The sequence below is a fragment of the Pristiophorus japonicus genome, chromosome 2, assembly GCF_044704955.1.
Source record: "Pristiophorus japonicus isolate sPriJap1 chromosome 2, sPriJap1.hap1, whole genome shotgun sequence".
Taxonomy (NCBI): Eukaryota; Metazoa; Chordata; class Chondrichthyes; family Pristiophoridae; genus Pristiophorus; species Pristiophorus japonicus.
The window spans coordinates 247,156,798-247,177,583 of NC_091978.1; the positions used below are offsets into that span (position 1 = coordinate 247,156,798).

The 20,786-nt window shown below is 47.5% G+C and overlaps 1 protein-coding gene across 4 annotated transcripts in view; it reads left to right on the top strand.

The window, feature by feature from the left end:
* prss12 (serine protease 12) overlaps window positions 1–20,786 on the top strand; it is a 176,677-nt gene that overhangs the window by 130,142 nt on the left and 25,749 nt on the right. For 3 of the 4 annotated variants that reach the window (XM_070871141.1, XM_070871144.1, XM_070871143.1), the window contains one exon: window positions 4,484–4,606. The exons of the other annotated variant lie outside the window; for it this stretch is intronic. In XM_070871141.1, the coding sequence (XP_070727242.1) occupies window positions 4,484–4,606 (123 nt within the window). The remainder of the gene's footprint in view (window positions 1–4,483; window positions 4,607–20,786) is intronic. 4 annotated transcript variants of the gene reach the window in all.

A 20,786-nucleotide genomic window follows, 5' to 3' on the forward strand; every position in this document is an offset into this window, starting at 1 on the left:
AGAAAGAAACACTGTCACTCGACCTGACACTCGCAGGCGCCAGCTCAGATACTGACATTTCACATAGTCCAGAGGGAAGCTTAGAGGTGGGATCTGCATATGGTGAGTCACCGGGCACGAGTGAGCTGCAGCCAAGGCAGGGGGAAAGGCTAGCACAGGTGCCAGCTAACCAGAGGGTGAGGTTGCACACAAGTTCCATTGCAGAGGACTCAGATGAGGACTTCAATGGGGTGGCCTGCAGAAAACCTGATGCGTATGCACAACTAAATTCTTGGTACATTGGCAGGCCTGCCAGAAAGCCTGAGTGCAATTTCAAGGAGCATGGAGGAGTCTGGCACCAACCCTGCACAGGGCTTTGTGCTGTGTTGGAACCCATGATTTCCAGCATGGAAGTGATGGGCAACTTCATTAGCGCACTTGTGGACCCAACCATGATGCAGGGTCTGATGGCCGATGTCTCAGCTTCCATTGGAGCACAAGCGGAAGCCACTCCATGTCTGACGGCTGCAGTGGAAGCTCAGACCTCTGTCATGCAAGCACAGACTGCTGTCATCATGGCTGCATTTACAGTGTGGAAAGGGGCTTGCAGGGTGTCACAACAGTCCAGCAATCTGTCTTCCAACCGATGGCTAGGAATGCTGAGGTATCGCCCCAAGGGAGTGGCTTTTGCGCCGTGGAACTTGAACCTGCTGCCTTCTCTCAGGATGACATCACTCATTCTCCCACTAATGCCACTCTGCCAGTGCCCTTGCTGTTGCCTGTTAGCCAGTCAACCCAGACTGCAGCCGTCCAGGCTGAGGTGGTGCAGTCTGCAGCCGGGCCTCCCAGGCCCAGGGGTGCCGTCTGCAGTCTTCCCCACTGAAAGTCAGCAGCCTTCCACAGGCCATGCAGCAGCCACTGGGGTAGCACTTCATAGGAGAACTAGGACAGGCAAAGACACACGCAAGACAGGCACTAAGGGAATGTACAGGGTGATTAGTTGAATTTGTTATGTAATATTGGATGGATTGTATAAAGATAGATTGGAATGTTTCTTTTGTGCTGGCTTTTATTTCAGCATTGTGGCTAATAGGACACTATGCTGGTCAATAACAGAGGGAAGGTAAGGTGTGGAACCATTGTTGAATGGGGAATTGGGGTTGCGTTCACCGGTACTGCAGTCAGATGAATCAATCTTGGACAGCCCGGGCAGAAAGGGGCTGTCTAGGTTGCATCCTCCCTTCCACTTCCTCCTCATCTGCTTCCTCCTCCTGCTCTTCCACACTTTCTCCTCTTCTGCTTCCTCTTCTTTCTCACCTGGTCGCCGTGCACCTGCTGACAAGGGCTGTGCCTTCATGATAGTGAGGTTGTGGAACATGCAGCAGATGCGACAAATCTTTACTGCATGGCTCCTCCCGAGCGGTCCAGACTGCGAAAGTGTTGTTTAAGGACACCAATGGTCTGCTCTCAGTTTCTGTGTGGTAGCTTGGCTCTCATTGAGTGCATACTGCCCACATGCGGTTGGGTTGTGGAACAGTCATGAGCCAAGTGGTCAGCTGATAGCCCTTGTTGAATGTCAGCTGCTGCTTAGTGGGTACCATTCTCTCCTCTGGGTCAGAAGGTTGTGGGTTCAAGTCCCACTCCAGGGACTTGAACACATAAATCTAGGCTGAAACTCCAGTGCAGTGCTGAGGGAGTGCTGCACTGTTGGAGGTGTCGTATTTCGGATGAGAGGTTAAACCAAGGTCCCGTCTGCTCTCTCAGGTGGACGTAAAATATCCCATGGTACTATTTCGAAGAAGAGCAGGGGAGTTATCCCCGGTGTCCTGGCCAATATTTATCTCTCAATCAACATTACTAAAAATTGAATATCTGGTCATTATCACATTATCACATTGCTGTTTGTGGGAGCTTGCTGTACGCAAATTAGCTGCCGCATTTCCCACATTACAACAGTGACTGCACTCCAAAAGTATTTCACTGGCTGCTTTGACATGTCCAGTGGTCGTGAAAGGCGCTATAGAAATGCAAGTCTTTCTTTTTGTTGCCCAGTAACCACCTTTACAACCACTGGCAGCACTATCCTTGCCCTGATGTGAGTCTGCAGGTCTGGTAGCAATAGGTGGCAGAGTTTTGTATGCACCTCCTTCGTAAAGCACAGACGCCTCACACACTGGTCTTGGCTCAGGCTGAGGTAAGATAATTGCTCTCGGAAGACCCTAGGTGGGTAAGCCATCCTGCTAAGAGCCTTTCTCCCCATGCTCCTCCTCCCTCTTCGAGCAGCTTGTCCTCTTCTTCGTTGCCTCTGCTCTACCTCCCTGTCATGCTGCAGGCCAAGCGGAATGACAACTAGAGCATCGATGACTTGGAGTAAGTGGTCTAACCAGAACTCTAGAAAAAAAAGAAAGTCTTGCATTTATATAGCGTCTTTCACGCCCACCAGACCTCCCAAAGTGCTTTACTACCAATTAAGTTTTTTTTTGGAGTGCAGTCACTGTTGTAATGTAGGAAACGCAGCAGCCAATTTGTAAAATGCAAGCTCCCACAAACAGCAATGTGATAATGACCAGATGATCTGATATAGATTGAGGGATAAATATTGGCTTGGACACCAGGGATAACACCCTGGCTCTTTTTCGAAATAGGGTCTTTTACGTCCACCTGAGAGAGCAGACAGGGCCTCGGTTTAACGTCTCATTCAAAAGACGGCACCTCCAATAATGCAGTGCTCCCTCAGATCTGCACTGGAATGTCAACCTAGAGTTTTGTGCTCAAGTCCTTTCAGTGAGATTTGAAACCACAACCATCTGACTCAGAAGCAAAAGCGCTACCAACTGAGTCACGGCTGACAATATTCAGAACCAAGGCCTTCTCCACTTGCAGCACCTCACCACTCTCATCTCACCAACTTAAAGAATTCGAGAAAGCTCTAAACACTTCCACAAATTTACACAGAGCCAGTAGAAATTAATCAGCAACTAACCTGCAAGGAGGTGATGATCCCTTTAAAGCTGAAAGGGAGTCCTTGCAGCTGCTCAACACATGTTCAGCTGTACGAGGTTAACATAGGCTGTTACTTCCAACGTTGAGGATCAAAATGGCAGAGCTAGCATCAAATCAGCATTGCACACTGTATAACATCATGATCTGCCTACTTTACTTACTTCTGGCACATGCTCTTAGCGCTGACTTGAACGTCCTCACCAAGATGGTGCCCGGCGTGGCGCACACAAGAAGTATACAGACGCCATTTTTGTCACAAAACTGCACCCGTAGTGCCAAAAAATCGAGCACCAGGGAGATGAATTTTTCACCCTGCATGTCTGCTATCATCAAATGAAAACAAGATCAGATCTAGCTCTGCTGCCCTTCATGGTTAAATAGCCATACATCCAGTAGCATATGACACTGCCTCGTGTGATGGTTTTGTTCCTTGCCTCTGCAGACAAGACTGCCACCAATGGCTGTCGCTGGATTCCAGAGGTAACAGTTTGTTCCATGGACAGGTTGAGCTGTCAGCAAACCTACACAGGACAGTAATGCATTTTTTTTTGTCTTATAATACTCCTGTGAAGCATGTTGGGATGTTTGTTAAAGGCACTATATAATTACAAGTTGTTGTTGTGATACATTGTTGGTCTGTACAGAATTGCTTTCAATGTTAAGGACCATCTCAAGCCTCTGTGGCCAAAAACATAAAGTGGCATACACAATGTTTAAACAAGTTGCTTTGACATTGCCACTAGGTTTCAAGCCCCGCCTAGAGACCTGAACACACAATCAAGGCTGACAGTACTGAGGGATGCTGCACTGTCAGATGAAATGTTAAACCGAGGCCTTGTCTGCCACCTAAGGTGGACGTAAAAGATCCCATGGCAATATTTCAAAGAAGAGCAGGGGAGATATCCCCAGTGTCCTGGCCAATATTTATCCATCAACCAACATCAGTAAGAAAAGCGGCTTATCTGGTCATTACCTCATTGCTGTTTGTGGGAGCTAACTGTGTGCAAATTGGCTGCCGTGTTTCCTAAATTGCAACAGTGACGACATTTCAAAAGTACTTCACTGACTGTAAAGTGCTTTGGGACATCTCAAGGTTGTGAAAGGCACTTTATAAATGCAAATGCTTTCTTTTCTTTATTACTCTGAATTCAGACAGCAATGTAAAAGGATTTCAGAGCACCAACAGCCTTGGCAGGTTGTGAAGTGCTTCAGCAATGTAAACGGCTTGAGAGTTGAAAAATAATATCCCGTCTAATAATGCTATTCTATCCAGTTCTTCAGTTTAGTAGATAATAGGAATGTATTTGAAACACAGTCAATTTCCAGCCTTAACTGTCAAAACAACAATAGGCAAGTTCTTACGATTCATCAGTAAGGGCAAGATTTTCTGTCGGTGTGTGTGCCGAGATCCATGTGCAATCTGTTTAATTGTGTTTGCTAGGCCTCTGCTTCTGTATACTGAATGATGTCTTTTTAATGTTTGGCTTCCTGCCTTACACAGAGGCGGGTGGCCTTGGCAGGCAGCCATCCGGCTGAGAGCATCCCACGGAGATGGGAGATTGCTGTGCGGTGCCACTCTCATTGGCAGCTGTTGGGTCCTCACTGCAGCTCACTGCTTCAAAAGGTCAGTCTTTTAATTGAAATAATGTAATTAACATAATTAAAAGGAGATAATGATCTTTCTCTATGGAGGACTGTAGCGTAGTCTAGTGCAGTTTTGTTGCAATTGGTTTCCAATGGCTCGATTCAGGTCATATTTATGTGGATAACTATTGCACGTGTTAGCCTAGAAATGTGCCTGATTACTCAGGATTAATGGAGTTTGTATTTAAAGGAGCAGATACTCTGAAGACTCATTTTTTTTCCTGTCATCTTCTTAGAAAGTTTTCGCTTACATTTTTTTTTAGGTGAAATGGTTTTCTTGTAACATAGCTAAGCAGTAATTTTAATCTACATAGTTACTAAAGTTGTTTAAATCTGGATTCAGGACTCAACCTAATTCCCAAGTGAAAGGATTGAGACCACCTCCAGTAGATACTTTCACATTACTTGGCGTTCCATGATTGGGATAATATAACTCTTGGGTGGACAGACTTGGTGACTTTATACATTTATTTTTAAAATCTATTTAATGTAACATCTATTTGTCAGCTGTGGCTCAGTGGGTAGCACACTCACCTCTGAGTCAGAAGGTTGTGGGTTCAAGTGCCACTCTCGAGCACATAAATCTAGGCTGACACTCCAGTGCAGTGCTGAGGGAGTGCTGCACTGTTGGAGGTGCTATCTTTCAGATGAAACGTTAAACCGAGGCCCCGTCTGCTCTCTCAGGTGGACCTAGAACATCCCATGGCACTATTTCAAAGAACAGCAGAGGAGTTATCCCCGGTGTCCTGGTCAATATTTATCCCTCAATCAATGTAACGAAAATAGATTATCTGGTCATTATCACAAACTGTGCACAAATTGGCTGCTGCCTTTCCCACATTACAACTTTCTTGCTTTCTTTCTTTCTTGCTTTCTTCCTTCCTTCCTTCCTTCCTTCCTTCCTTCCGTAGGACTGATAAAAATTGCAGGTGCTTGTATGGGAAGGAAAATAAGGAAAGCTGTTGTCAGAGAAAGAATGCTTCTGATCACTCCTAGGGCCCAAGTTTCGGGACGCGCCTAAAACGGCGCAGCCCAGACCTGGACGCCCATTTTTCGCGCCAGAAAGTGCGCCTAAAAAAAACTTCCCTATTCTCCGGCTCCCTGCAGGTCTTCTGCAGCCGGGCGCAGCGCAACACGAGCTGTTGGAGGCGGAGCCAGGTCCCTGCGCTGAAAACAGTGCCGGGACCTCTGCACATGCGCGCTACAGTGGGTGCGCATGTGCAGTAGTTCCATGCACCCAAAACTGTGTGGGGAGGGGCCCGAAGCACGCAGCCCCTAGCCCTGGCTGAGTGGCCTCACTGGGGGCTGTGTGAATAAGGGTCCTCCCACGGCCAGCTCCTGCTTCCTTCCGACCCGACCCCCGCTTCCCCCGCCCTCCCCCGGCGACCCGACCTCCGCGTCTCTCTCTCCCCCACCCCCTCCGGACCTCCGCGACTCTCTTCCCACCACCCCCCCCCCCCGGACCTCCGCGACTCTCTCCCCCCACCCCACCCCCCCCGGACCTCTGCGACTCTCTCTCCCCCACCCCCCCCCCGGACCTCCGCGACTCTTCCCCCCCCCCCCCCCCACCAGACCTCCGCGACTCTCTCTCCACCCCCCCCCACCCGGACCTCCGCGACTCTTTCCCCCCCCACCCCGCCGGACCTCCGCGACTCTCTCTCCCCCACCCCCCCCCGGACCTCCGCGACTCTCTCTTTCCCCCCCCGCCCCCGGACCTCCGCGACTCTCTCTCCCCCACCTCCTCTGGACCTCCGTGACTCTCTCTCCACCCCCCCCACCCCCGGACCTCCGCGACTCTCTCTCCCCCCACCGCCCCCCTGGACCTCCGCGACTCTTTCCCCCCTCCCCCCCACCCCCCCCGGACCTCCGCGATTCTCTTCCCACCCCCCCTCCCCCGGACCTCCGCGACTCTCTCCCCCCACCCCACCCCCCCGGACCTCTGCGACTCTCTCTCCCCCACCCCCCCGGACCTCCGCGACACTCTCCCCCCTCCCCAACCCCCCCGGACCTCCACGACTCTCTCCCCCCCCCTCCGCCCCTCCACCCCGGACCTCCGCGACTCTCTCTCCCCCCCACCCCACCCGGACCTTCGCGACCCCCCCCCCCCCCACCCCGAGACCTGACGCCACCTACCTGTAAATCTAGCCCGAGGTCTTGGGCCTGGCCGTTCAGCCTCCTTCCCTCCCTCCCTACATCCTCTCTCCTTCCCTCCCTCCCTACATCCTCTCTCCTTCCCTCCTTCCCGACATCCTCTCTTCTACTCCCCCTCCTCCCCCCCTCCCCCTTCCCCCCTTCTCCCGCCCACCTCCCTTCTCCCTCCCCCACCTCCATTCTCACCCCCCCACCTCCCTTCTCCCCCTCCCACCCCCCTTTCTCCCCCTCCCCCCCCACTCTCCCCCTCCCCTCGCTGTCAGAAACACAGACACTGACAGACAGAGAGTGAGACACACACACACACAGAAAGACAGATAGAGACACTGACACAGACACACTGGGGGGACCATCCCAGCACGCTGTTGGAGGACTCCCGGTGCAGCAGTCGGTAAGTAGAAAATGTTTTATTTATTGATTTTTTAAAAAATTATTTTTTATTAATTTTTTTTGATTGATTTATTGGTTGATTTATTGATGTATTTATCAGTTATTATTGATGATGGCTCTTTATTTGTAAAACTGAAGTGTTTAATGTTTGTAAACTTCCCTTTAAACCCCCCCTCCCCCATTCCCTACGCCTAATTTGTAACCTACGCCTGATTTTCTAAAGTGTAGACAAGGTTTTTTTGAAGGTACAAAAATCTTCACTTACTCCATTCTAAGTTAGTTTGGAGTAAGTTTTCACTGCCGAAACTTTGAAAACAGGCGTAAGTGGCCCCCTTTTGAAAAAAAAAATTCTGTTCCAAAGTGAAACTGTTCTAACTGACTAGAACTGGAGCAAACTAATTTCTAAGATACTCTGTTCTACACCAGTTGCTACAAAAAATCAGGAGCAACTGAGGCCGAAACTTGGGCCCCTAGAATGCAAACAGAGCTCCTTTGTAACTGAGCTCCGTGCAAAGCCCAGTTGGCAATTCAACTCAGGACTGCTAACTGAGCATCGGACTCTAAAAATATTCGCATCGGACCAGAAGCTGCAGTGTAACTGCACCCAAATCTATAGCAACTAATTGCAGGGCTGAGCTAGATGAAGAGAACAGTTTTGATAGTATTCCATTGTCTACAGAGTTTTCTAGTGTAATGTATGCACCTGTGATTATTCTCACAGATTTGTAGAACTGTTGCCACTATTTGAAGGGGCTGCTCCTCAAATTCTATCTTCATTTCAATCCCATGCTCCTGATCTTTGGGCACCCTGTGCAGAGAGGAGTGGGCAGGTCGGAAAGCCTCCTCGTAGGACTACTCCTGGGCATGGCCAATGTGGCCATCAACCAGTCCAGGCAGCGTGCGGTCGAGGGGGTCATTCAGCCCGACTGCCTGCCTCTCTTCCGCGGTTACATCTGAGCCAGGGTGTCCCTGGAGATGGAGCACGCGGTGTCCACCGGCACGCTCGCGGCCTTCCGCGAGAAGTGGGCACCGGAGGGACTGGAGTGCATCATCACCCCCAGCAACCAAATTTTAATTTGATTTAAGTTTACTGTCCAAAGTTTAATTTGTTTAATTGTGCTGGTTTTAGTGCCCCCCACCCCCCTCCTTTAATAAGAAAATAAGAACATAAGAAATAGGAACAGGAATAGGCTATACGGCCCTCGCGTCTGCTCCGCCATTCAATAAGATCATGGCTGATCCGATCATGGACTCAGCTCCACTTCCCCGCCCGCTCCCCATAACCCCTTATTCCCTTATCATTTAAGAAACTGTCTATTTCTGTCTTAAATTTATTCAATGTCCCAGCTTCCACAGCTCTCTGAGGCAGCGAATTCCAGATTTACAACCCTCTGAGAGAAGAAATTTCTCCTCATCTCTGTTTTAAATGGGCGGCCCCTTATTCTAAGATCATGCCCTCTAGTTCTAGTCTCCCCCATCAGTGGAAACATCCTCTCTGCATCCACCTTGTCAAGCCCCCTCATAATCTTATATGTTTCGATAAGATCACCTCTCATTCTTCTGAATTCCAATGAGTAGAGACCCAACCTACTCAAACTTTCCTCATAAGTTAACCCCCTCATCCCTGGAATCAACCTAATGAAACTTCTCTGAACTGCCTCCAAAGCAAGTATATCCTTTCATAAATATGGAAACCAAAACTGCATGCAGTATTCCAGGTATGGCCTCACCAATACTTTATATTGCTGTAGCAAGACTTCCCTGCTTTTATACTCCATCCCCTTTGTAATAAAGACCAAGATACCATTGGCCTTCCTGATCACTTGCTGTACCTGCATACTATCCTTTTGTGGTTCATGCACGAGTACCCACAGGACCCGCTGTACTGCAGCACTTCGCAATCTTTCTCCTTTTAAATAATAACTATTCTTTGATTTTTTTCTGCCAAAGTGCATGACCTCACACTTTCCAACATTATACTCCATCTGCCAAATTTTTGCCCTCTCACTTAGCCTATGTCCTTTTGCAGATTTTTTGTGTCCTCCTCACACATTGCTTATCCTCCCATCTTTTTATCATCAGCAAACTTGGCTACGTTACACTCAGTCCCTTCTTCCAAGTCGTTAATATAGATTGTAAATAGTTGGGGTCCCAGTACTGATCCCTGCGGCACCCCACCATTTACTGGTTGCCAACCAGAGATGAACCCTTTATCCTGACTCTCCATTCTCTGTTAGTTAGCCAATCCTCTATCCATGCTAATATATTACCCCCAACCCCGTTAACTTTAATCAGAGGGCCCTTGAATTAATGTTAGCAACTAAAATAGTTGTAGAGCTGTTGCCATTATTTGAAGGGGCTGCTCCCAAATTCTGGTTGCACTTCAGTCCCACGCTCCTGATCTTTGGGCACCCTGTGTGGAGGGGAGCAGGCAGGTCAGCAGGCCTCCTCGTAGGACTGCTCCTGGGCATGGCCATGGTGGTTCAGGCAGCGGGCGGTTGAGGGTGTCATTCAGTCCGACTGCCTGTCTCTCTTCCGCGGTTACATCCGAGTCAGACCTTCCGCGAGAGGTGGTTGCCAGAGGGACTGGAGTGCATCATCACCCACTGCAACCAAATTTTAATTTGATCCATTAATGTCAAAAGTTGAATTCGTTTATTTTGTCGGTTTTAGTGCCACCTTTAATCAGGGGCACTTGATTTAGGTTTTACCAAAATAGTTGTAGAGCTGTTGCACTGTGCAGAGAGGAGCAGGCAGGTCAGAAGGCCTTCTCATAGGACTGCTCCTGGGCATGGCCAAGGTTGCCATTACCACAAGGTGGAGTGCATCACCCCGGCAACCAAATTTTAATTTGATTTAAGTTGATGGTCAAACATTAATTCATTTATTTGTCGGTTTCAGTGCCCTTTAATAAGGGGGCATTTGATTTACAGATCAACTAAAAATAGTTGTAGAGCTGTTGCACTGTGCAGGGGGGAGCGGGCAGCTCAGAAGATCTTCTCATAGGACTGCTCCTGGCCATGGCCAAGGTGGCCATCAACCCATTTAATGTTTAAATTTTAATTTGTTAATCTGTTGGTTTTAGTGCCACCTTTATTCAAGGGGCACTTGATTATTGGTTCAACAAAATAGTTGTAGAGCTGTTGCATTGTGAGTGGCTTGCCAGTCACATGATGTTCACAAGATTCAATAATCTTGAATTGCTTTCCAATGACTCTAAATGGCTTTTCACAAGCTCTTTTTGTCAGTTCAACAGTGTTCAGTACTCACAAAAAAGAATGGGACTGCCAGACTCTCATTTGGGAACCACGCTGCTGAAATATATTTTTGCTGTGCTCCACTTGCATTTGCCTTCTCATAAAAGGAAATTCAACCAAAATTTCTTCATGAAGAAAATCCCATCTTCGTCGCCATTTTGTAATGTATTTTCTTCATGGTTTCTTTGCTTAAGAATTCATAGCAACGCATTGCTATTAAGAATGATTTGGTTTATTAATAAAGATTTAACAATCACACCACACATTACCAGTTCATCCACTAGGCTCACAACTGCACACCTCATCGTGGATGACCTAGACCCAACTGACTGGGGTTTTATTGAGTCTTATGAACATCACATGACTGGCTAAACCACTCACAATGCAACAGCTCTACAACTATTTTTGTAGAAAACAAATAATCAAGGGCCCCCTGATTAAAGGGGGGGGGCACTCCAAAAACTTTTCAACTGCCCCCTTTTTTTTGCTTTGTATTTTTTTGAGGGCACTAAAACACAAATTATACAAGTGCCTCCTGGCTAAAAGGGGGTGGGGGGTGGTGTGGAGGGTGGGGGGTGGCACTAAAACCGACAATTTAAACAAATTAAACTTTAGACATTTAAAATCAAATTAAACTTTGTTTGCCGGGGGTGATGATGCACTCCAGTCCCTCTGGTGCCCACCTCTCGCGGAAGGCCACGAGCGTACTGGTGGACACCACGTACTCCATGTCCAGGGACACCCTGGCTCAGATGTAACCGCGGAGGAGAAGCAGGCAGTCGGGCTGAACGACCCCCTCGACCGCCCGCTGCCTGGACCAGCTGATGGCATCCTTGGCCATGCCCAGGAGCAGTCTTACGAGGAGGCCTTCCGACTTGCTCGCTCCCCTCTGCACAGGATACCCAAAGATCAGGAGTGTGGGACTGAAGTGCCACCAGAATTTGAGGAGCAGCCCCTTCAAATATTGGAAGAGGGGCTGCAACATTCAGTAAAAACATGAAATACGGACTCTTCCAGACCGCAGAAATTGCAGGCGGTCTGGGAGCCTGTGAACCGACTCAAAAACTTATTGCACGGGACTGCTCCATGCAACACCCTCCAGGCCAAGTCCCCAATAAATAGAGCGAGGACTCTCGTGTAGAGTGCACTCCATTGGGGACCCCCACCTCCTCCGGACAGCAAGATGGTGACAAAAGCTCTGCAACTCTTTTTGGTTGAAGACAATTAAACAATTAAATCAAGTGCCTCCTGATTAAAGGGGGGAGGGGATACTCCAAAACCTTTCAAACAAGTGCCCCCTTGGTTTTTTTTTGTTTGTTTTGTTTGTGGGGGGCACTAAAAGCACAAATTATACAAGTGCCCACTGGCTAAAAGGGAGGGGACACTAAAACCTGGGTTAATAAACCAATTAAACTTTAAACATATAAAATCAAATTAAAATTTGGTTGCTGGGGGTGATGATGCACTCCAGTCCCTCCGGCGCCTACCTCTCGCGGAAGGCCGCGAGCATACCGGTGGACACTGCGTGCTCCATCTCCAGGGACACCCTGGCTTAGATGTAACCGCAGAAGAGAGGCAGGCAGTCAGGCTGAACGACCCCCTCGACCGCCCGCTGCCTGGACCGGCTGATGGCGCCCTTGGGGGCCTACGAGGAGGCCTTCGCACCTACCTGCTCCCCTCTGCACAGGGTGCCCAAAGATCAGGAGTGTGGGACTGAGGTGCCACCAGAATTTGAGGAGCAGCCCCTTCAAATATTGACAGAGGGGCTGCAGCCTCGCACATTCAGTAAAAACATGGAACACGGACTCTTCCAGACCGCAGAAATTGCAGGCGGTCTGGGAGCCCGTGAACCGACTTAAAAACTTATTGCACGGGACTGCTCCATGCAACACTCTCCAGGCCAAGTCCCCAATAAATAGAGCGAGGGCTCCCACGTAGAGTGCACTCCATTGAGGACCCCCGCCTCCTCTGGACGGCAAGATGGTGGCAACAGCTTTACAAACCTGTGAGCAAACTCACAGGTGCATACATTACACATATAAGTTATAGAAAACACTTAGCTATAACCTAATATCAGAAGGAAAATTAGACAATTTAACAGAGAGAAACAGAGTTTACAGGTGTCCAATTTTAACTGGGGCTGAGGGGTGAGCATGGGGTCAGAGGGGCATGCCTCAGGTTCACCCTGACTCGCTGACATGAGGCCCGAGGCTTCATTTAAATATACCAGGCCTGACTTCTGCCCGAACCCGGCATCAATGGTGTCAGGCCGACAGGAGACTGAGGTTGAGGACCCGTGGGGATAGTCCCTGGCAGTCTGGTAAATAGTGGTAGGCAATTGCGGTTGGGAGAGGGAATCCCAGGGTCCTAGGATTCCTCTGGGGTCCAATGGAACACTCCTGTGCCTTCTGGTCCACAAGGAAATATTTTAAAAATATTAATGCTTTTTTTGGTCTGTTTCTCGGCCTTCTGCTTCTTTGCACTCTGTGCTCCTGGCAAGTCCGGTACTCGGCAATGGATAAAATATAGTCGTCGTCTGAATGGCATCATTAGATCTCTGTCTTTCGAATTTCAGTAAGGCTCTCGCCTGCCTGGTGCATGGATCTGCTTGCTGACCAGAACGCGCTTGTTGAAATGGCGTGAAGCTAGCAAAGGTCAGATGAGTAGGTCGCTGCAAGCATTTTAACCCCCACTCCCCCATTCTCATCAGACGTTTGGGAGGGGGGGGAGGAGGTGGGGGCTTAAAATCAGGGATCAAGTGTCACCACAATCTTTAATTGCCTGCTCCATTGCAGAAGAAGCAGTTGTAGGTCTCTGAGGTACTCAAGTACCAACCAAGTGTAATTATTGTATTTCTTTACTATTTTGTCACATTTTGCAACTTAATTGTTTCAATTGTAAGCGCTTGCAAAACATCTAACGATTTTAAGAAAGTGCAATAATTCTTCCATCTTTTAATTGTTATTTTCAAATGCAAAATAAAATACTGATGACTAGTGTATTCTTATATCTCCCTAGTTCTGCATAAGGCATAAATATCTATACAAATATTTGGAATTCTTAGTGACTGTAATGTAATATAGAGACTAAAGTGCAAAACAAATGATTCTGTGAAAATACATATCTGAATAATTTACTTGTATTGTAGGCAACACATGCTTTATGAATTAGGGGCTTGGGATGAAGTAGCTGAGATCAGATTCCATTTTTACAAGCCACAATGTAAAACAATCATTATGTGCATAGTGCACATAAGGCAGCACAATGGGGTAATTCTTCATTCAAGTTATACCGTGCCGAAATAGGAGCTGCATTGCACTAAGTAAATCACAGCGCTGCTTTCCAACCATGTCAGTGAAAGACGCTGATTCTGAGGTAACGTCACAGCTTCACTATCCTGGCGCAGAGCTGTGGCTGATGAGAACAATGGTCAGAAAATCATGAGGAGTGTGCACTTGAACTTCTGATTCGGTCTCCCGGCAGACAAGGCTTCACTCTTGCAGCACAGATACAAAAAAATGATCCTTATATGTAATTTGCTGTGCATCACAATTCTATCATTTAGCAAAGGTAGCTTTAAAATAAATTACTTTCTCCTCCTCCTCATATTTTAATATTGATTTTTGCTTGTCTCGCTACCAAACCACCCTCCAACCTGTTGTTGGAGGTGTACTTTTTCCTGTCAGTACGTTGGCATGAGTTTTATACTCTCACTGTCCTTATCCTAAAATTATTAATGGGGGAGTTGCACCCCAAGGATGGTGCTCAATTGATCCAACTCTCGATCTTTGTTTTCCTTTCTTTGGATACCATTCCAAAAAAGTGTTTTGTTTTCACTCAGTCCTGCCCTCCGTTAGCTGGCTGAGATCAGGGACGCATTGCATGAGAAACTAAAGGGGGAAAATGTGTGCAGTTCACTTTGTATCCGACTGTGTTAATGCACTCACATGCTGTGCCATCAAGCTGCCTACTGGATTGGATTTCAAAAGCAAATTCATTTCAATTGCAAGAGTTAGAGGAAGTATACTGTAATATATAAGCATAGAAACATACAAACATAAGCAGCAATTTCTGAATATGTGTTCACAATTCCTGAATTATTACTCAGCTCCTCCACATGTTGGTTCCAACATCACAGTTTCATTTTGTTGTGAAAGAATGTAAAGAAATTAAGGAACTCTTTCAAACAATTGAGAATGCCTTCAATTATTTATTTACATTCCCATTAGTATTCAGGTTATATTGTAATTTGAATTAGTAATGAGGAGTTGCTATAGCTTTCTCTCCTATTCCTTTCAGTCCTTGTGATGTACCTCATTGTGGGTTTGCATCCAGTTTCCTCAATTTAAATAAAAACAATGAATGTGATGAATTGTAGAAGAGATATTTAAATGCTCAAGGTTCCAAAAATCTAGAATGGATTATGATACCTGTTACGTTTAGAATAACTCCACAAGACTGTGCCTCTTCAGCTCAAACTGTTGTGACCTTGGTCTCTTTATTGTAACTCCAGAGTGAGGAATCTTTTATGGCATAGTTCAAGACGCAGGTAAAGAATAGGTTGAACAGAACTGGAGCGAGTACAACCTTGTTTCACTCCATTTGAGATGGGAAATGGAGCCGTGGTTGTGCTGTCTGAGAGCACTTCACCTATCATGTTGTCATGAAACAGCTCGATGATGTGGACAAACTTCCTTGGGCACCCAAGTTTCGTCAAGATTGACCACAGCGCTGCTCTGTTGACAGTATCAAAGGCCTTAGTGAGGATAAATACAGCGTACAGGTCCATGTTCTGCTCAATGCACTTCTCCTGCACTTGTCTGAGTGCAAAGATCATGTCCGCTGTGCTCCGACCAGGTCGAAAGCCACATTGTGTTTCTGGAAGATTTACTTCTGACACACTAGCTATGAGTCGGTTCAATACTATGCGGGCGATGATCTTCCCAGCAATGGACAGAAGCGATATTTCCCTGTAGTTGCCACAGTCTGCTTTGTTGCCCTTGTGCTTGTAGAGGGAAACTCTCTACAGTCTCCACAGTCTTCAACGGCAGTATGCAACTAAAGTCAGTGGACAGCTTCAAGTACCTTGGCAGCACCATATCAAGTGATGGGTCCTTGGACAAGGAGATTGATGCAAGGATCTGTAAAGCCAGCCAGGCACTTGGTCGCTTGTGCACTAAGGTGTTGAGTCACCACCACATCTGACTGTTAACTAAACTGTTGGTGTATAGAGCAGTCGTTCTCTCATCTCTCCTTTATGGATGTGAGACCTGGACACCCTACAGGCGTCACATCAAAAAGTTGGAAGCTTTCCATATGCGCAGTCTCAGATCTGTACTCCACATATGCTGGCAAGACTGGGTGTCAAACTTTGAGGTTCTGGAGAGAGCACAATCAACTAGCATCGAGGTGATGATCATGTGAGCCCAGTTCCGGTGGGCTGGACATGTCATCCACATGGATGAGTCAAGGATCCTTCATCAGCTTCTTCACGGCGAGTTCTGTGAAGGTCGAAGACACCAGGGGCGCCCCCGCAAGCGCTACAAAGATTGCATCAAGGCTAACCTCCAGTACTGTGGCATCTGACCAAAGGACCTCGAGAATACAGCAGCTAATAAAATCCAGTGGCGAACCCTCACGAGGACTGCCTGCCAGACCTTCGAAGAAAGCCGATGTCAACGCCTGCGGGACACTAGAGATAGACGACATCAGGTGGCAGTACTGTCAGCATCAGGCACATCGAACTTCCCTTGTCCGACGTGCAAGAGACGATGTGCATCCAGAATTAGCCTATACAGCCACTTGAAGACACATGCCATTGATGATTAGCACATCAACGTCTTTGTTGGATACGACAGACTACCAAGAATAGAGTGAGGAGGCAGCATGGTAGACTGCCTTTTATACCTGCTTGCCCAGGGTGTGCAGGTGACCCTTGAGTCTACCACAGGTGCGCCCCCTGGTGGCAAGTCTTACACATTGGTAATGTTTACATACATAACATCATTTCCCACAAAATCTTATGTACAAGTTATTTATAAGTTGAGGCGATCTGGGGCTCTGCGTTCCCAGGTTGATCGCCTGAGTTGAAGTCCTGGCATGGGTGAGTCGGTTGGATCATTGCTGCACTGCAGTCAACACCCTCGTGTACCAATAAATGCAATGGTTCCAGCAAAGTGCTCAACCCCGGTAGAAAGTTACCAAAATAGTTGAGGAGTCTCAGGAACAAACGCAGCTCCGTCACATTCTGTGGTCTGGGGCATTCTTTATGGCCTTCGTCTTGAAGTCCGTGGGTCTGATGCCGTCTGCTGCCATCTTTCTCCCCAGAAATTTGACCTCTGGCGGCAGGAAAACACGCTTGGAGCATTTCAGCCTAAGTCCCACTCTGTCCATTCGCTTGAGAACCTTTTCCAGGTTGTGTAAGTGTTCGGTGGTATTGCGGCCAGTGATCAAGATGTCGTCTTGGAACACCATGGTGTCTGGAACCGGTTTCAGCAGACTCCCCATGTTCCTCTGGAAGATGGCCACGGCCGAGCGAATCCCTAAAGGGCATCTGTGGAATATGAATAGTCCTCTGTGCGTGTTGATGCACGTCAATTTTTTTGAAGGTTCAGCCAGCTCCTGTGTCATATAAGCAGAGGTTAGATCCAGCTTGGTGAACGACTTCCCCCCTGCTAGTGTTGCAAACAGGTCAACTGCTTTTGGTAGTGGGTACTGGTCCTGTAACGAGACTCAGTTGATCGTTACCTTGTAGTCCCCGCAGATTCTGACCATCCTGTCGCTCTTCAACACTGGCAAAATTGGACTGGCCCACTCGTTGAACTCAACTGGCGATATGATCCCCTCTCGTTGAAGTCTGTCCAGCTCAATCTCGACTTTCTCTCGCATCATGTATGGAACCGCTTGGGCCTTGTGATGAACGGGTCATGCATCAGGGACTAGATGGATTTGCACTTTGGCACCTGTAAAGTTGCCGATGCCTGGCTCAAATAATGACGGGAATTTGTTTAGAACTTGGGCGTATGAGGCGTCATCCTCCGAAGATAGTGCTTTGATGTCGTCCCAGTTCCATCGGATCTTTCCTAGTCAGCTCCTGCTGATCAGCGTTGAGCCATCGCCTGGTACAATCCATAGTGGTAAATCATACACAGCTCCATGGTATGATACCTTCACTGCCGCACTGCCAATGACTGGTATGAGCTCTTTGGTGTAAGTGCGCAGCTTGGTGTGGATCAGTCTTAGTTTTGGCCTTTGTGCCTTGTTGCCCCACAGTTTCTCAAAAGACTTCTGGCTCATAATTGACTGACTCGCCCCCGTGTCCAATTCGATGAAAACTGGGATGCCGTTTAATTTGACTTTTAACATTATCGGAGGGCATTTGGTGGTGAAGGTGTATACCCCATACACTTCCTCTTCAGCCTCGGGTTGAGTTGCCTCTCTTACTCGTTCAGCGTGATCTGCGCCGGATCGGTCATCTTCTGCCGGCTCTGCCACGTGGTGAGTCACAGCATGTTTGCACATTCGCTGGAGGTGCCCCATTGTTCCACAGTCCTTGCACACATAGTGCTTGAATCGACATTGATGGACTCGATGATTACCTCCGCAGCGCCAACATGGATTCACATTCATGCCCCACGGCGGACTCTGTGTCATCCTAGGTCTGGCCTCTGCAGTTGTGTAGGCCCTGCCATATACAGTTCTGCCTGCTGAAGGCATTATTTTATGCACAGTACTTGCCGGTGAGTTCTGATGCTGCAATGATATCTGTTCATGGACATAAAAGTCTGGGCTATCGTGATGGCCTTGCTCAGATCTCGGGATTTGGCAGACAGCAGTTTGCGAAGAATGACCTTGTGGCCGATTCCAAGCGCGAAAAAGTCCCGTAACACTTCCCCCAAAAATCCAGCAAATACGCACGGTCCCGCAAGGTGTCTTAGGTCAGCGACATAGCTTGCCATGTCCTGGCCCTCGGAGTGGTGGTGCGTTTAAAAGCGATACCTGGCCATCAAGATGCTCTCCTTCGACTTGAGGTGTTCCCGAATCTTCGCCTTAAATATAGTCAATGCTGGGGCAGAGAATTCCACAGATTTATGACCCTCTGAATGAAGAAATTCCTCCTCATCTCAGGTTTAAATGGGCGACCCCTTATTCTGAAACTATGTGCCCTGGTTCTAGATTCCCCCACGAGTGGAAACATCCTCTCTGCATCTACCTTGTCGAGCCCACTCATTATCTTATATGTTTCAATAAGATCACCTCGCATTCTTCTAAACTCCAATGAGTACACGCCCAACCTATTCAACCTTTCTTCATATGTCAAAACCTTCATCTCAGGAATCAACCTAGTGAACCTTTTCCAACTGCCTTCAATGCAAGTATATCCCTCCTTAAATAAGGAGACCAAAACTGTATGCAGTACTCTAGGTGTGGCCTCACCAATACCCTGTACAGCTGTAGCAGGTCTTCGCTGCTTTTATACTCCATCGCCCTTGCAATAAAGGCCAACATTCCATTTGCCTTCCTGATTACTTGCTGTATCAGCATACGAACTTTATGTGTTTCATGCACAAGGACCCCAGGTCCCTCTGTACTGCAGCATTTTGCAATTTTTCTCCATTTAAATAATAATTTGCTTTTTTTTCTGCCAAAGTGGATAACCTCACATTTTCCCACATTATACTCCATCTACTTAATTTTTGCCCACTCACTTAGACTGTCTATATCCCTTTGCAGATTCTTTGTGTCTTCCTCACAACTTGCTTTACCACCCATCTTTGTATCATCAGCAAATTTGGCTACATTAACTCGGTCCCTTCATCCAAATCATTAATATAGATTGTAAATAAGTGAGGACCAAGCACCGATCCATGTGGCACCCCGCTAGTTATCGTTTGCCAACTGGAAAATGACCCAGTTATCCCAACTCTCTGTTTTCTGTTCGATAGCCAATCCTCTATCCATGCTAATATATTACCCCCATCCCCGTGAATTTTTATCTTGTGCAGTAAACTTTTATGTGGCACCTTATCGAATGCCTTCTGGAAGTCCAAATACACCACATCCACTAGTTCCCCCTTATCCATCCTGCTCGTTACATCCTCGAAGAACTCCAGAAAATTTGTCAAACATGATTTCCCTTTCATAAAACCATGCTGATTCTGCTTGACTGCATTATGCTTTTCCAAATGTCCTGCTACTGCTTGCTTAAAAATGGACTCCAACATTTTCCCAACCACAGATGTTAGGCTAACCGGTCTATAGTTTCCTGCTTGCTGTCAGTCTCCTTTTTTAAATAGGGCCATTACATTTGCGCTGGGACCTCCCCAGAATCCAGGAAATTTTGGTAGATTACATCCAATGTGTAAAGTCCTTACTCTACAGTTTGAAATCACACGAGGCACATTCTGGGGACAAGGTCACTCAGTGACCTTAACTCTTTATTCACAGGACTCCAAAGACGATGACCCTGCGTGGGACCTCCCTTTTTATACCTGTGTGATCAGGTAAGGAGTGTCTCCCACAAGTTCACCCCTTGTGGTCAAGGTGTGCATCTAGGTTGAGTGTATACAGTAATACAGTGGTGTTACATTGTGGTTACATACATGACACAATGCATCCACTATCACCGCAGCCGCTTCTTTTAAGACCCTAGGATGACAGCCATCAGGTCCAGGGGACGTTTCCACCTTTCGTCCCATTTTTTTACTGAGTACTTCTTCTTTCGTGATAGTGATTGTTTTAAGTTCCTCCTTCTTTATAGCCCCTTGATTATCCATTATTGGGATGTTTTTAGTGCCTTCCACCGTGAAGACCGATGCAAAATATTAGTTGAAAGTCTCTGCCATTTCCCTATTATAACTTCCCCAGTCTCATCCTCTAAGGGACCAACATTTACTTTAGCCACTCTCTTCTTGTTTATATATTGTAGAAACTCTTACTATCTGTTTTTATATTTCTTGCCCTCCTGTGCAACCAAGCTGCATTGGTCACCTGGGGAGGTCTCTTCTGCCAATTGTAAGGGAAGAGAACCTCCCTGCATGCTGTGACTTCCTCCATAAGCATATAGAGGGAGTCATGGGAGAGCCTGGGTGCAGCCATGCACCTCTATGCAGTGCTTGTCAGTGTTTGCAGCACCTCAGTGCTGTAGAACACTGACAGCACAACTGTCAAAATCAATGTGGCCATGGTCCCTTTAAGGAAATGGGCTAAAGACGTGTCAGCAAATGATGTCATCAGACCTGCTACCTTTCAATTGGCCGGGAACCTCGCAGGGCGGGCTTAAATAGACCCATCAAGGTAAAAATCACTTGTAGAGAGCGGGATGAAGCTGGCAGCGGACCGGGACCCCGCTCCAGATTGCGG